The 17,642-nt window shown below is 42.0% G+C and overlaps 1 protein-coding gene across 2 annotated transcripts; it reads right to left on the bottom strand.

Moving 5' to 3' along the window:
• Positions 1–9,715: 9,715 nt before the first annotated feature.
• LOC118420518 (zinc finger protein 239-like) lies at positions 9,716–17,064 on the bottom strand. 2 transcript variants are annotated; one of them, XM_035827359.1, is made up of 3 exons: positions 15,728–17,064; positions 14,649–14,705; positions 9,716–13,672 (listed from the first exon to the last, which is right to left on the bottom strand). In XM_035827359.1, exon 3 carries the CDS (start codon positions 13,643–13,645, stop codon positions 12,812–12,814), a length of 834 nt encoding a protein of 277 aa, XP_035683252.1. In that variant the 5' UTR covers positions 13,646–13,672; positions 14,649–14,705; positions 15,728–17,064; the 3' UTR covers positions 9,716–12,811. The 2 variants fall into 2 exon arrangements, with proteins under 2 accessions (XP_035683252.1, XP_035683253.1); XM_035827360.1 differs by lacking the exon at positions 14,649–14,705.
• Between the last annotated feature and the right edge of the window lie 578 nt (positions 17,065–17,642).

Genomic DNA, 17,642 nt, shown 5'->3' with positions numbered 1-17,642 from the left:
ATTATACTTTTTACATTTTATTGCCTACCGTTCTAGAAATATAAAATAATTCTCCTAAAATAGTCGCTACAAAAACAGCCCAACTCCACCCACCTGCAGAGTACAGACTCAAATTTTACATCAAGGGCTAATACCTTCTTTTCTTCAGATTACTATTTCTTTCATTTCCTGTAGTATGGTGAGAATTTCTTCATTCAGAAACTAACTCCTATCATGTTAACCCTATTCAGACCGGGGGGGGGGGGGGGGGGGCTTTTGAGGCCCGCGCCGACTTCGATGTCCTATAACGCCAGAACGGCTTACGCTAGAGCCACCAAATTTAGTGAGTTTTCCTAAAATATTGTTGGCAACAATTTCACGAATTTTGACGAATTTTCCATTTTTTCGTGTTACCATGGCAACCGTTTGTTGAAAGGCAGTTTTGCCAAAAATCACTATTTTTGGTTCTAACAGTGTATTTTTCACATTTATTTGCTATATTACTGCTATTTTGTTACATTAATAAAATCTTAGATTATTTAGCATATCTTTAAAAATTATATACGCATAAATTATGACGTCATCAGCCCAAAATCCAAGATGGCGGACCGTATAGCCAGATCAACAATAACAAGCTAATTTTCCCTTAAAATTTGTAACTACCTGGTATTTTTTCATCAAAAAACATCTAAATAAATGAATTTAGTCTATTTCCATTGCCCTTTGTGATTATTTGTTGCAAAAAAGTATTTTCGAAAATTCAAGGTGTTGGATATAATATGGCGGAGCCCAACTCGTATCTTGGATGTGCATGACGTCATTTTATGACGTACTTTTGACGTCATTGATGTTGCTATTGGCAACACAAGTCGTAATAAACTTTATTATTCTGTTAACTTGCTGTTACATTTTTGAAGCATAACTTGAAGTTTTCTGAGAATACCCCTTTTTCATGGGTCCGGCCAATATAATTAAATTGATGACGTCATAATTACGTCATCGCACGTCAACGTACCGTCAAACGTCACATACTTGTCAGATATTATGTCGACATTATGTCCCCCCATCCAGTGATGACCAAAAAAGCCCGGTCTGAATAGGGTTAACATACCTCACTCCAGTCGGCCAATTCCTGAGCTAAAAAAATTGACTTTTTTCTTTAATTTTCTCGCAAACCACGCTCGATTTTTACACCCGTAAACAGTCACCATTTTTGTGGCAATTTTACCTTGCTAAGAAAAAATCAAATTATGTAATATTGTGGCTGTTCTGTTTATCCTTCAGTGATAAGTTATAATATGTTCAACATGTTCAGATTTCAGAGAAAAAATAATTGTCCAAAATGTCTGTTACCCTATTCAGTCCATCATCACTCCAAAGAAAAAGAATCTTTCGCAATTTAAGACAATTTCTAGAAAACTGCTCCAGCCATTGGGACGATAAGATAGTAATGTGTACGTGACTTATTATTAGAAGATTTGACCCGGTCTAAAAATAGTTTACCTTTATCCGCGGGGCAACCTATATCCGTTGTTGAACAAAATGGGTATTTAGGGATGTCAACTACCTCCACGAACGATGGTTTTAGATGGCAATATCTTCACAATAATGTAGTTTTAACAATCGTTTTTCGACTTTCCATCACTGAATGTGCCCTGTTTTTTTTTGCATCGGATATAACTTATATAATTAGCCCCCGGATAAAGTTGAACTAGAGTTAGAGATCGTAATCAAATTAGGTGACATAAAACAGGACGGTGCTGCCCCACTATTAAAACATGGAGGGTGGGGGTAACTGTATGTAGTAGCCTCATGTTGACAAAATGGCCGCCAAAGTCGGCAATATTGAATTGTAGTCTGGAATTAAATTTGGCAATGAAGAAAAGATATCCAGGTAATAAGACAGCCAAATAACTGACACTTCTAGTATCAAATTTTGTGCACCCAACCAGCATAGCCTTGTTAAATCACTACACAGACTGACGCAAGATGTCCAAGTGCAAGAGGAGAGAATTTTTGGAACAAAGTTTTAGCTATTTGGCTATGTGAGAATTAGGTTACAAGATGGTTGTTGATGGAAAAAAAAATTGTTAGAAAAGATATATCTGTTAGAAATGAGATGTGAAAAAGGCATGGGTGATTTTCTTTGATGATTTTATGTAATCTTTTTATGAAGCGAGAGCCGTGTACTGCTCAGATGGGTAAAAAAAAAGTCGGCGACTTTTGCAACTTTCGGAAACATTCATGAATTTCAAGATAGGGAAATTTTGATATGGTAAAGGTATTGCGTTTTTGGAAGAGAGTAATGGGTGTGTAGGAAACGGTAACTTCCAAACAGTTAAAGTGCAATTTCTGAGCATTGATTATACCATGAATGGCTACAGGTTCTAGTTCAATTATAGTTGGCAGATGCTCGAATTCTATGGTGTAGTACGGGTCCACCATTCTCCAATGGCCAGTAGGTGTTAGGCAGTGTGACAGGGGGAAGGGAATATCACCGTGATGTGTTACGGGTTCCCTCCCCCGGTATGTCCCAAGGCCAGTAGGTGTTCGGCAGTGTTACGGATGGAAGTGACTCCCCCCTTGGTCTCATACCGTTTCCATCCCCCGGTATGTCCCACGGCCAGTAGGTGTTAGGCAGTGTGACAGAGGGAAGGGACGACCGCCGTGTTGTGTTACGGGTCCCTTCTCCCGGTATGTGCCAAGGCCAGTAGGTGTTAGACAGTTTGACAGGGGAAAAGGACTCCTCCCTTGGTCTCATACCGTTTTCCTCCCCCGGTATGTCCCATGGCCAGTAGGTGTTAGGCAGTGTGACAGGGGGACGGGACGACCGCCGTGTTGTGTTACGGGTTCCCTCCCCCGGTATGTCCCAAGGCCAGTAGGTGTTAGGCAGTGTGACAGGGGGAAGAGACGACCGCCGTGTTGTGTTACGGGTTCCCTCCCCCGGTATGTGCCAAGGCCAGTAGGTGTTAGGCAGTGTTACGGATGGAAGTGACTCCCCCCTTGGTCTCATACCGTTTCCATCCCCCGGTATGTCCCATGGCCAGTATGTGTTAGGCAGTGTGACAGGGGGTAGTGACGAGCGCCGTGTTGTGTTACGGGTTCCCTCCCGCGGTATGTCCCAAGGCCAGTAGGTGTTAGGCAGTGTTACGGATAAAAGTGACTCCCCCCTTGGTCTCATACCGTTTCCATCCCCCGGTATGTCCCATGGCCAGTAGGTGTTCGGCAGTGTGACGAGAGGGAGGGACGCGCGCCGTGGTGTGATACGGGTTCCATCTCCTGAGACCTCCCAAGGCAAGCATCAGGGAATGTGAGGAAAGCGATATGAGCTTCCGTGACGTTTTGTCCACTAGACAGAATCGCATCTGTGGCGTTGACATACGTTCTCAAACCGTGACTGGTAGCTTGGGATACCAAAGCAGTCCTACGGGCTCTTATGCTTTGGGCGTCAGGAACATTTCTATAGAAGTTGTTCACCTGGGTCCTGGTCACTTCAGCCGACCCATATGCGGCAATGGACCTTCCGGACCGGTGTCTGCTGGAAGCGGTGGTGTTATCTCGGAAGGCCCGTCGATTCTGTCGCCTGTTTGTCACGACATGTAGGGAAAACTCTGCCGCATCAGCATAGAAAGGTATGGGACCGCTATCCTCATCATCTGGGATCTCACTGTAAGTGTGAGGTGGGGCAGGCATATGGCGCTGTGTAGCGGCTTCGTGGTCTGGTTCTGGTCTGCTCGCGAGAGCAGGCAGGGGGCGCTGTGCAGCGGCTATGTCATCTTGGATCTCACTATAAGTCGGTTCGACGGACTGGACAACTGCCGGCAATGACTTGCAGGAGGCCGCATCATCGGGTGTTTTCCCGAGAGTGCATGCAGGGAGGGACACTGGCCGTACCACACCGGAGATGACGTCATCTGGGATCTCCCAGTATGTGTGGGGGAGACTAGGCAGAGGTCTATGAGCAGTGGCTATGTCATCTGGGATCTCGCTGTAAGTAGGATCGATTGTATCCAGTACAGCGGGCAATGACCTACAGGAGGCTGTATCATCAGAAGCCATATTGCCTGAAAGTGCAGGGAGGGAAGCCGACCTCAGCAAGCCGGGGAAAGCAACTCCAGGTGGGATTACCCAAATGTGTGCATCGTCGCTGGCACTCCCATCCTCTGCGTTAAGCCTTGCAGAGCGCAACTTCCATGCCAACACTACAAGGGACGCCACCACAACACTGACCACTGCCGAGACAACAACTGAGATGAGAACATGATCTGTTGCCGGAGGCACCTCTGGTTCATGAGTGGTGCTTACTTGTGTAGAGGTGTCTCTGGGTTCTGAAGATGTGTAGTCCTTCTCTGTGTGCCCAGAGTTGTGTGTCAGGCTGCTGGAGTGGTCAGTGGTTGTTCTGTAAGTGGTTACTGTAGTGTGTGTCTGGTGTTGGGTCGGATGAATGGTGAAGAACAACTCTGTGTGTTCATCTTCAGTGATCAGAATGCAGGTGATGTTTTTCATGTCGTCATGAATGGCATTTGTGCGGGTTGTGTACTCAGTGTTTGAAGGCGTGTTCGTGCTTTGTGTCTGGACAAATGACATGGCGACATCTTCAACGGTTGTATTCCCTGTGGCCACGGAAACCAGCTGGAATATTATGTTTCCCATCAGACCCACCTTGATGCCGTCACCGTATTCCCAAACCTGCCTACACTGCTCAAGCCTGTTTGGAACCGTGTTGTCATCCAGATAGCCACCAGTAGCCAAAACAACCACAGGGGCCTGGATGGAGATGGTGCTCAAAGAGCGATCCAACTCTCCACACGATATGCCTGGGTTGACACCTTCCACCTTGATTTTACCAGGCCCACTGTCCGATGTATCAACCGTCCACCCAAACGAAAGTTCATGACTATTCTGCTTGACACAGAAGATGAGCTTGGGTACCTCAACCATCATTGTCACTGCCTGTCTGACAAAATTCGCTAGCCGATTCAGGCTCCATTTCATGCTATGCGGCTTTGCGTCATAGACAGAAGACAACACGCCACTGCTGACGCGCAGGTTCAATAACGTACTAGACTGTCCGACCAACACTTTTTCATCCAAGCATGACAGATCATTGCCACGCAGGTCTAACGTGGACAGCCGCAGATGGTGGAACGACGCTGGGGAAATGCTATTGATTGCATTCGACCTTAGATTCAAGGTCATCCTAACGTCTGGCCCAATGAGCCAGGAGGGGTCTACAACCTGTAACAGGTTGTTCTCTAGATCCAAACCACCAAGGTTCTTTAGGTGCACGAAGCCCCTTGGATCTATCTGCTTGATGTTGTTGTTGGACAAAATCAGCACAAGGAGCTTCTCCAAGCCATTGAACCATGTCTGCTTGACATGTGACAACCTGTTAGAATCTAGGGACAGTTTGAAGAGACTTGAAAACCCAGCGAAGGTGTTGTTGTCCACTTCAGTGATGTCTGCATCTATCAGAGCCAAAGACTTGTGGAACTCCGCATGCTCAAGCTGTGCCAGTTTCATGGCCGACAGGACATTAAACGGGTACCCTCTTATTGCCACATTATCGACCCTAGCAATAAGAGGGGACAGGCTTCTGGAGGTATCGAGCCCATGCACGACACTACAGAAGACACATGTGTGAGTGAAATAGGTCATCACATGAACTGATGCTATTTCGCCGGTCATAGGCAAACACTTCCTCCATCCAGCTGTCTCACACTGAGTATCATTCAAACCATTTGCAGCTGCACAGTTAGCTACCAAGAGAAGCAAGAACAACAAAGCTGTGTTCTCCTTCGCACCGCCTCTCACACACATTCCAGCTGTATATCCCAACATTTTATCCGAAGTACACTTACCTGCAGATCCGTGAGTTGTGGACTTCCCCAGCGTTTTCGGTACCTAACAAGACTTACGCCACCGGTACAACGACGCGTGTGGACACAGTGCCGCTTTATTTGCTACTGGATTGACTACGTAGTTTTATGTTTATATGAATTTAAAGCGCCAAGAAGGAATGCTTTTGTGTACAATATTATTGTAAGCACAGGCAAATCTATTATTTGCCAAACGAATGATTTTTAATGGTATGTTTATATGGATTTAGAGCACCGAAAAGGAATGCTTTGTTGTACAATATTATTGCAAGCGCTGGCAGATATATTATTTTCCAGAAGAATCAATGCTTAGTTTTATGTTTATATGTACATATAGCACCGAAAAAGAATACTTTTTATCTTCGCCAAGAAGATTATGTTTTTATGATCAATTGTGCTATAGTGGACCAGCTGTGATGTGGGTGTTTATTGAGGTTGATAGCATAGTTCGAGATGTTGTACATAAATCTTCATAATATCTAGTATCTGAGTAGTGGTTACAGTAAGGAAGTGCACTTCGAACATGGCCCACCTGGCGTTTCCCTGTGGTATTTCAGCGGACTGTATATTTTTGAGCTTTTGTTTTTTTGTTTGTTAACAACACGAGTCCAGAATCGTAGGACGTTTCTTCAAGATATATGATGGATTGGTAGGGTTGCATAAAAATGATAATGGCCTTCTAGCGGCGTGTTACGGTACCGCAGTGGAGTGGCGAAGTTGGAAGTACAACTACACCTACGTGCGAGTTTCATACTTTTTATAAGTGGATATGTCTTGGGGCAGGGTGTTACTGTGAGTATAGTAAGCTGGAGCCCCTGGCGGCTTGTTTAGAACTGCAGTGGGCGGTTTTGTTGTTATCCGGTAGATAATAAGAATATATACACACATTGTTAAAGAGGATACTTACTGATATGTATATGTTTAAACGTTCTTTCACGAATTGCCTGTAGATAATGGCAAGTTAAGATTTTACCATAGTGTCAAATCTAAATACTCGATGGAAAACTACTTGAATCATAATGATTTTGATGAAAGATCTGCCATATGTAAAATAAGAATTTGTGCACACCAATTAAAAATAGAGAGGGGTCGTTATAGAAAGCTACCTGTCCACGATAGTTATCTAAATGTTTCCTAATGGATGCAATGGAAAATGAAACCCACTTCATTAGTCAGTGCCCTCACTACGAGGCCAAAATAAACAAAATCAAAATGTTGCCCTAATTTCACCCAGCTTGAGAGGTCAGCAAAAGACTACATTTTTACTTAAATCACAAAACACACTTATTTTGCAGGAGAATTCATTAACCACTGCCTTCTAAGAAGAAGTCAAACCCTTTAATAGTAAATTTAGCACATTGTAGTAGATTAGAAACCAAATGTTATGTACTGAATGACTACTATTACTATGAGAGTGTACGTCCAATTAACCTTCGGGCATGATTTTGCAAACAGACTCAATCTAAGTATCTTTGGGAGGAAATAATTTGGGCAAAAATGTGCTGGATGTGCACTGTTATTGTACCTTCCTTAGGTTGTGATTAAGATCAGTACAGTCGTAAAGTCATGAATATGGAGGAAGTGTGAGGAAAAGGAGTAATTTAATTCAAATTTAGAAATCGACCACTTTTCTCTGGGACTCTCAGAGCTCTTCCCGACCGCCAGATGTGGGCAGTTGATGACAGGGTTGCGATGGCAAATCCCTATAGTGTGTTATTTTTGTGGCACGTTGTTTGTTTGTTTGCGGGTGACATGCATTCTTTTGCAACATACTCCTACAGAAGTGTATGATGGGAAGGAACAGTGATTTCAGTTACTGTAAATGCAAAAACTTTCGTGGTGGGTTTATGTTCTTGATTTTGGCGGTGGCCACTTCACCACCATCACAAAACCACCGCGGACATTTTCCCTCTGTCTTCTACTTGTGTCGCCTATGGCTCTCCCTTCTCGGTTCACGTTCGTACTATACACTGTAACAGTGTTGTAATGATGAAATATTTGAGGTACTTGCTACTTGCGAGGCACATATTTTTACATGGTATGTACTGTACTACGTATACACCGTGATAGAAATGTGGTATCCAGAGGGTTGGATCAGTGACAGTTGATCACAACAACACTGTCAAAGTAAAAACCGAACTGTTCTCTCGGTTAATAGAGTTCTGTCCTTTACAGAGTAACCAGTAAGTGGTTTCCGACTGGCGGTTAGTAGAGGCGCCCTGTAACAGTATTTTACTATAGTGCAGTACTGTAAATGCATTAAAGTTCGCAGGATTGCGCTAAGAAGAATTTAAAACTACCACGAACACCCCATTTTCCCGCTAACGCAACGCAAAATTAAATCCATAGGCCCAGCGAACTTTTATACATTTTGCAAATATATGGGTTCATGGAACTCTACATGTTCGTGCAATATCATTGGAAGCGCTAGCAAAGCTTTTTTTACCAGAGGAATCAATACGCAATGTTATGTTTATATGAAATCAGATCACCGAGAAGGAATGCTTTCGTACAGCATTGTTGCAAGCGCCGGCAAATCTATTATTTTGTCAGAAGAACGCCTATTTAGTTTTATGTTTAGATGAATTTAGAGCACCGAAAAGGAATGCTCTTTTTGTACAATATTGTTGCAAGCGCTGCCAAAACGATTATTTGCCAAAAGAAAGAATACCGAATATTATGTTTATATGAATTTAGAGCAGCAAGAAGGAATGCCTTTTTTGTCCAATATTACTGTAAACGCTGCCAGATCTATCATTTTCCAGAGGAATGCCTACTTAGTTTTATGTTTATATGAATTTAGAGCACCGAAAATGAATGCTTTATTTTGTACAACATTATTGCAAGCGCCGATAAAACGATTATTTGCCAGAAGAAAGACTACTTGATATTATGTTTATATGAGCAACAGAAAATAATGCTTTTTGTACATTGTTATTGTAGGTGCTGGCAAATCCATAATTTTCAGGGGAATCTTCTTAGTTTTATGTTTATATAAATGTAGAGCACCGAAAAGAAATGCTTTCCGTACAATATTTTTGCAAGCGCTGCCAAAAGAAAGAATACTTAATATCATTTTTATATGAATTTAGAGCATCAGGAAGGAATACTTTTTTGTACAACATCATTACAAACGGGTGACGCAACAGATAACACTTGCGCCTAGATGTGATTTTTACATTTACAGTTTTAGAGTGGCTGCGTTAGAAAAGACCCAGGCTATACTTGCTGAATCAGTTGTAAAAATGGCCGCATTTCTCCATATTTCTGATGTTTTTGCACCCCATGAGAAAGTTGTATCATCGCAAGATCGCTGTTTTGAGCATAAAGGACCAAACCAAGGGCTCCGATTAGGGGATGTCTATCTGCAGGCTAGCTGTTAATTAATAGACTATATTCTTGCAAAGTTTGATGAGAGTGAACAGAGTGGGCTAGCATTTATGGTAATTTTTTATGGCTTGAAGCTTTGATTCTAAAGAAAAATGACACATTTCTTTCCTCCATTTCTCCACAGGATTACGTCTATTACTGGTGAAAATGTAACTTTGTTATTCCTAACCCCCCTACTTGTTCTGATGATGGTACAGTCAGCCCCAAGGACGGGAACAACAGCATGCGGCGGCAGGAGTATTGGGGCCGATGTCTGGACCAGGAGGCTCTCATCTACACGTTCAACCTTGTAGGTTACGTGTGTGAGGAGCGGCTAGCACGTGGCTTCTTCCCCAGGGTAGTCATCATTTTCCCGCGGAATTTACTGCTAACTGACAAGCACGCTGTGATGGAATGTTTGGAAGTGACTGATGTCGAGCTGTAGACCCCAGACAACACCTAGCGACTTTACTACTAAGCACACCCAATGTTATAATAAGATTTTATTATTGCATCAAAATTTTGAATTTTCTTTCCCTCGGGAATTCTGTGCAACTGTGTAGAAGACAGTGTTTAAGTAAAATGTTACAATCAGAACTCCAGTAACTATTAAATACATAGAGAGAGACCACAACTGTTTACTTTGCTATAGAAGGCAGTCTAGACGGCTTTACGAAAACGAACGGCGTCATACCATGTAACTTACTGTTACTATTGCCCAAACTTTCCACATTGGACATCTTTGTCAAACGCTACTTTTTGTTTTCAGTATCCAGGTAATGAGATTCTCAATAAAAAGGCTACTTGGTCAGAAGTTTTAGACAACCGCTGACCTTCGTCGGTGACGTTGTAAGTAGAGGGTGCATAAAACAGGTTCAGTAGCTTTTATTTGATTATAAAACAAATGGTATATGTGATGAATTTCATGGAAAGTTCTGTGGTGAGAAAAACATTCAACATGAAAGACAACAACACATACGGTATTGAGGAAGCTGAGATGCAGAAAGTTAACAAATCTCTAGCATTTTAAAGAACTTCATGAATGTCAACAATACAAATCTACATCTATAGAACTAACATGTTTCCAAAGCTAATTCGGAACACCTCGGATGTAGCGTATTTACAGCGATTAAAATGACTTATGAAATGACAATATGAGCTTGAGTAACTAAAACCTAGTGCGACAGCAGAAAGCTATGTCCAGCGATATTTTGCTGTCTTTCTGTAACTACTGTCAGAACATTTCACGGAAGTTAGGGACTTTGGCCTTGTTTGGTTGTCTCTTTTCGGGGGTCAGCCGCCAACCCTGGCACTAATAGCATTTTATAGGTCTGAAACTCTGGCAGTTTAAGGGTTAAGTTCCCGTTATTTTTCGGGCAATGGAGCCATGTAGTGTGTACACGGCTGGATTAAGTAGCGGTAAACCATTTATTTATTAAACTTTACAGAAAAAGTTCAGCAAGGTGTGGGCAACAGGATAATTTAAACGTCCTTTACAGAGCCCACACCTCCAGCACACTTAAAAACATAAAATAATACATAGAAAATGGGCAAATAAGAGCTAAGTTCTTTACATAGAGATATTCTTACAAAATAACAGCAAAATACAAAATAATACCCAAACGAAACAACTGTAAAAGGGATAAGATAAACTAAGGTTAACAAACAAATGAGAATCATGTAACTAAAGGTTGACCACACATTTTGATGTTCATCCAATCAGCACTTGCAACAATGGGTCCAAGTGCTCATTAGATGGACATCAAAATGTGTGGCCAGAAGAGAGAAGTAATGCTCAATAACGGACTGCTTAAAACGATTGGTTGAAAATGTAGGATTTAGCCTCAGTTGTCTAATTTCAGGTGGTAAGGCGTTCCATATGTCGACAATTCTGTTAAAATAGGAGTACTGAAAGTTTGTAGTGTGACATTTACCAGGGATAAGTTTAGCTTGTGAATGTGCTCTTAAAAAGGGATGTGGGAGATTAAGAAAATTGTCAATATCAATGTCGTAAAGTCCTAGTAAGCACTTATACAAAAAAAAAATCTAGTATTTCTCGTCGGTAAGATAGAGGTAAGAGTGAACAATGTATTAATCTCGTCTTGTAGTCTGTTGTGTAATCATTAAGAATATACCTGGAGGCACGTCTTTGTACTTTTTCGATTCAGGAAATGAGGTTGTGCGTATAGGGGGACCAAATTACTGAGCAGTACTCCAGTCTGCTTCTGACTAGAGTGAGATATAGTATTTTTTACATTTACAGGGGCATTGAAACCTACAGATCTCTTTAAAAAGCCGAGAGCTGAATTTGCTCTCGAAATGATATTATGTACATGAGAATTGAAAGTCAGATTCCACGTAGCTAAGACACCTAAGTCGGTGAATTCAGGAACAGACCCGAGGACGATGTCATTCATTTTGTACGTAAAATTAATAGGATTTCTAGATCTGCTTATTGTGAGGATTTTACATTTGTCAGGATTAAAATTCATTTGCCAAGTATTACTCCAATCGTACATGCAATCAATATCTCTCTGGAGTGATACACAATCTAAGACAGTAAAAATTTGTTTGAAACATTTAGAGTCGTCAGCGTAAAGGCCCATTTTGTTGCTAACTACGGATGGAAGATCGTTGATATATAATAAGAAAAGGAGGGGACCAAGAATTGACCCCTGGGGGACTCCCGATACTACTGGGAGCCAATCCGAACACGTACCCTCGACCATTACACGTTGCCTCCTACATGAAAGATAACTATGGAACCAGGTAAGTAAATTAGAATGAATACCATACATTTTGAGCTTATGGACTAACAGCTGATGAGAAACGCAGTCAAATGCCTTGGAAAAATCCAGATATATGATGTCTACTTGGCCACCTCGATCTAAAATTCCGCCAATATCATGGTAAATTTCAAGGAGCTGTGTCGATGATGATCTGCCCTTGATGAAACCGTGTTGTAACGGATAGATCAAGTGCTTTAAATGAGGACCACACATAGCTCACCTTTGTAAAGAAAAATAGATCAATCGAGCTTAAGATGTAATATTTTTCTTCTAAAGAATATGTACATGTTATCGTAACACAGTCATTTACAGATTTTTTCCGATGTGAGTTTTCTTATGCGCACGAAGACTACGTGAATGACGATAGCTTTTGCTGCACTTCTCACACCTGTACGGTGTCTCGCCAGTGTGAGTCCGCATATGACTCTTCAGATTCGACAACTGAAAGAACTGTTTGCCGCACTCCTCACACGTGTAGGACTTTTCACCAGTGTGTGTCCGTATGTGCCTCTTAAGATTGGTCAACTGACTGAACTGTTTGCTGCACTTCTCGCATATGTACGGTTTTCCCCTGTGTGAGTCCGCATATGTCTTTTAAAATGAGTCGGGTCACTGAATTGCTTGTTGCACTCCTCACATGTGTACGGTTTCTCACCCGTGTGAGTCCGCATGTGTTTCTTTAGACTGGTAAACTGCTTGCTGCATGCCTCACATCTATACGGTTTCTCATCCGTGTGAGTTCTCATGTGTATTTTGTAGGATACCAAGCCTACTGAACTGCTTGCAGCATGTCTCTCACCTGTATGGGTTTTCCCCTGTATGAGTCCGCATGTGAGCCTTCAGATGAGCTGCCTGACTGAAGCGCTTGTTGCAATATTCACACTCGTACGGTCTCTCACCGGTGTGAGTTCTCACGTGGTCCTCCACATTTGATTGTTGACTAAACCGTTTCCCGCAATAATCACACTCGTATGGTCTCTCACCAGTGTGAGTACGCATATGTATTTTCAGAGTACCAAGCCTACTGAACTGCATGCTGCACTCCTCACATCTATACGGTTTCTCACCCGTGTGATTTCTCATGTGTATTTTTAGGATACCAAGTCTACTGAACTGCTTGCAGCATGCCTCACACCTGTATGGGGTTTCCCCTGTATGAGTCCGCACGTGAGCCTTCAGATGAGCTGCCTGACTGAAGCACTTGTTGCAATATTCACACTCGTACGGTTTCTCACCGGTGTGAGTTCTCATATGGTCTTTCAGATTACATAGCTTAATAAACCGTTTCCCGCATTCATCACACTGGTATGGCCTCTCACCAGTGTGAGTACGCATGTGTATTTTCAGGGTACCAAGCTTACTGAACTGCATGCTGCACTCCTCACATCTATACGGTTTCTCACCCGTGTGATTTCTCATGTGTATTTTCAGGGTACCAAGCCTACTGAACTGTTTGCTGCACTCCTCACATCTATACGGTTTCTCACCCGTGTGAGTTCGCAGGTGTAGATTGAGTCTACTTTTAAAGCGAAACTCCTTGTCACAATAGCTGCACTTGTGGATACGGGGAGAATCCTGTCCCTCCTCTCCCTCCCTTTGTTTCAGATGAGATCCGGCTCTGGTCGCCATGTTGGTAAAACTCTAGATCCTGCAAGACTAAAGAAAAGAACCAACTAATTAACAAGATGCGACAAGATGACAGTTTTAGCTTGTCGACTGAAAAACTATACCTGTTATATTGCATATAAACTGCCAATGACATGTTCTTTGACTTTTAATTTTTTGTGATAAACACAATCCAGGTACTGAAGCAAAAAAAATTTGCACAATAGTAAGTTTACGGGCAAATTTTGGTATTTCCGGACATGCAGAGATGGCCTTCTTTCAAAATGATTAGGTACACCTAGCAAAAGTGCCTGTAAAAATTAAATGTTTTTGGGATATGTTTGGATTTTGGAGGTGAACATTACAGGAAAGGGTTGTAACCTTTTTATTGTGTTGAAGAAACTGATTTTTAGCAATGTTTGTGGTTGCAGGAGGTTCTAAACTTCAGGTGCTTTGGTGTTGTTTACAGGCAGTGAAAAGGGTTCAAATCTATGTTTAGATCCCATATAACGTAATTACGACGTAATTTTTTTCCTTTTTTCTGTCGTCAAATTACACTTTCGTGGCCAGACAACCATGTCACTGTTAGTTTTTATGTTCTCAAACTCAGGTAGGTGATTTGTGACAGCCTCTTTCTACCAATGATTCCCATTGTTAAGAATAGTCGGTGTAAATACCGAAATTTGCCCTGCAGGTGTTTGAGTACCGATAAAACAGGTTCGGAAGACTCTGTTTGATAACAAAACATCCCAGGGGGATTAGACATCCTGATTTGCATTGAGAGAGAATATGGTAAGAATGTCCAGACAAACCTATGAAGCGCAGGACAGTACTTGTAGACTACAAGCCGGAATATAAACGCATAGAATGCTTTTCGTGAGCATTCGTGACAAGACCTGTACGGAGCAAAAAGTTGATATGCCTGAGTACATGTATTGTTAACATACTATATGTAGTGACCTTTATAGTGAGATTCGGCATATTAACCAAGTGACCCGATCAACCAGGACTGCATGCTATCACTTACTATAACAGGCTCAATGTAGACAGCGGGTCGAATGTTCTTTCCCTCCCAGACTTCTTGCTAGATGTGACACCAGTTGGAGCAAAAAGAAAATACTTTAGATATCATAAGATTTTTTTAAAGAATATAGAATATAGCAAATGAAGGTGAAAAATACACTGTTAGCGATTTTCGCCAAAAAAGATTGTTGCCACAAATGGTTGCTATGGCAACACGAAAATCAATGCGATTAAGTCAGTGTGGCCTTAAACTTCGCTGGCTATTGAGGAAGGAGAAGAGTTCAGTTCCCATGGGAGTTTGGCGACCGTACTACTAGGGTTCATTGACCCGGACAGCAGGGTGAAATTAGGGCAGAAGTCCACAATGATCCGTACCCTGTAATTAGTCTGTCTGGTGGAGGCTATTTTTAGCTGGGTGTCATCTGCAAGATGGTTCAATGTATCATTTATGTCACAATATTATATTTCATTTATCCATTTCTGTATACGGGCAAAAAAGTATCTTTCGAATATACATAGTTTTGAACTTCGTAGAGCAATCACACAAAAAAATATTACTTTCCACTTGCTCTAAAGACTTTGCAACGCCCTGTTCGATAGATTAATTCAACAACATTCTGGGAGGCGATGACTCTTACTATGTACAAGCGGTCAAATATATCTACGAAAGTTTATACCGTATGACTAATAGTGTTAATGACATCCTAGAACCAATATATTGACTTATTCATAAATGTAGATATCCATATATGTCTGTTTAGTTGTACTGTTAGTAGTCGCTATAGACCTTAAGAAAGTCGCTGTACTTTTGTCATGACAATAAAGATTTCTCTATTTATTCCTTGAGTTGTTTCATCTCCTTATATCATAACATTCAAATTATGGCCTGTTTTCAGGTGTCCCTGGACACACAATAATCTCCTTGCGGAGACATTCACACAAAAGATTACTAGTATTTAGGTCAACGAAAAATAGAAGTATCCTTCTTCAGTCCATTTTTGTGTGGCACATTGTCCTAAATGCTCCGCAGGGAGTTTATATTAGGAAACGCCTACAAAACACATAGATACTTTAAGGTCTTACCTGTGTTTCTACACGTAAAGTGGGACGACGATCGCGATTCTGGCAGCTTGAGCTTTGTCCTTCTGTCTTATCTATTACCAGGACGTGGATATATAATAGGGGTCAAAGTTCATATTGTGGGCCTGGTTACCCATCAAACGTACATTTTATTTCAGATACCATTAGGTAGGGATTCCGTGTTTTCTCAGTTTTGTACAACTGTATCGGTATTTATGATATCTATATAGCTGTTATAACACACCAACTTTGCAGCCACATACTCAGAGTCCGTTGAACCATGTCCCCTAAACGCATAATGGAATGCGCCAAACAATCAATTTTTTCTTGCCAAGCAAGTATGCAAATGTGTAGCCATTGGTGACGGGATTCAATATATTTGGGGTCTGCACGGTCTTTTACGTACTAGGCAGCCTATTTCTATTACCCGTAATTCGTAGGGAAATCATCTTATCTGCGTAATTCGTAGCTAGGCGACCAAATTTACCGTAATTGCTTTCCTTGACTTAGCGTAATACTTAGGGGGAACTTCTTCTGACTTTAGCGTAAATCGTTGATGGGAACCCCCATGCAGACCCTTAAACGCGTTTTCAGCAGACAACGACCACATAACCAGTTTAGTGGGCACTATATATTTTGAAAGGTCAGCAGACAATGGAGAAAAATTGCTGCCCAAGTAGCACGGTTCAGTGACCAAGTAGGACATGGTTACATAAATGCACCAAAGTGCAAATGTCAGTTGTTTGTCACACGTTAAGAACAGAATGACTGATTAAGGTCCCAATTTCACGATTTAGATTTCAAAATTTTCATATCATCCCGGACCTGGTATCAGTAATCCACCAGGTCTTTAGACACACCTGCAGCTACTTTGGACCAGTCCGTACTGTACGCCTACGGCAATCTCCAGCTGCAGGTGTTGGGACATCTGAACTTTTGACCATCCGTATTTTATATCAACCCGATCTTACCGCAGTTGATATCAGCGAAGTCTGACTAATATTTTCTATCGCGTCCCTTTCAGCAAAGTGTTAATAAGACAGACACGTTTTACTTGGTCATATGGTTATAGTATGAAAGTTAGTTGTACATGAGATATTGCTGCCGATTTAAAAAAAAACAACAAATCTATGATAGCTCTGGTCGTACAAACATCGTTATTTTGGGTCATGGCCCATAGATTAAACCTGGGTACCAGTCAGGACATCACATGGAGGGTGGTCAAACTCCCTTTCATAACCTCCTTGGTGTGTGGACGAGCCAGGATGAGGCTTGGTACACTCACGAGTCTATGAGGGTCTGCATGGGGGTTCTCGACACCGATTTATTCTGAGTTAAAAGGAACCCCCTACGTATTACGCTAAATAAAGGATGGCAATTACGCTAAATTTGGACGCCTCGCTACAAATTATGTAGATAAGATGGTTTTCCCTACGAGTTACGTGAAATAGAAATAGGCTGCCTACGCCTTACCTAAAAGAGCATGCAGACCCCTCACTACATCGAATCCCGTCACCAATGGCTACACATTTGCATACTTGCTTGGCGAGAAAAGATAAATTGAGCCCCCTCCACTTTGTCACTCCACCCGCCTGCAGACGACCCGAGAAGAACACTCCCCAGACACCAATATCACCGCAATCGGGGTGAAAAAACCCTACTAGGTACGTAACATCTTCTTAGCAACTCATTATGACATTGTGACTTGTGTTATATTCGCAGCTGAAATATCTGTTTTTCTCCGTTTCGATCAATTAAGGGTTATTGACCCGCCCCGAGGTGTAAGGGGGGTATAACGCCTGGTCCTTTGCTATAACCACCGAATGAAACCAACGAGTGAGCGAAGCCGAGGAACAGGCGGGTCATTAACGTTACTATAATATAGCCTACCCGAACAAAGCGACAAATTCAAAGTGGC

The sequence above is a fragment of the Branchiostoma floridae genome, chromosome 8 (assembly GCF_000003815.2).
Source record: "Branchiostoma floridae strain S238N-H82 chromosome 8, Bfl_VNyyK, whole genome shotgun sequence".
Lineage (NCBI taxonomy): Eukaryota > Metazoa > Chordata > Leptocardii > Amphioxiformes > Branchiostomatidae > Branchiostoma > Branchiostoma floridae.
This window is presented reverse-complemented; position numbering and strand designations above follow the sequence as displayed.

Coding starts and splice junctions, on each gene's coding strand:
- LOC118420518 (XM_035827359.1), bottom strand. CDS start 13,645: ATGGCGACCAGAGCCGGATCTCATCTGAAACAAAGGGAGGGAGAGGAG.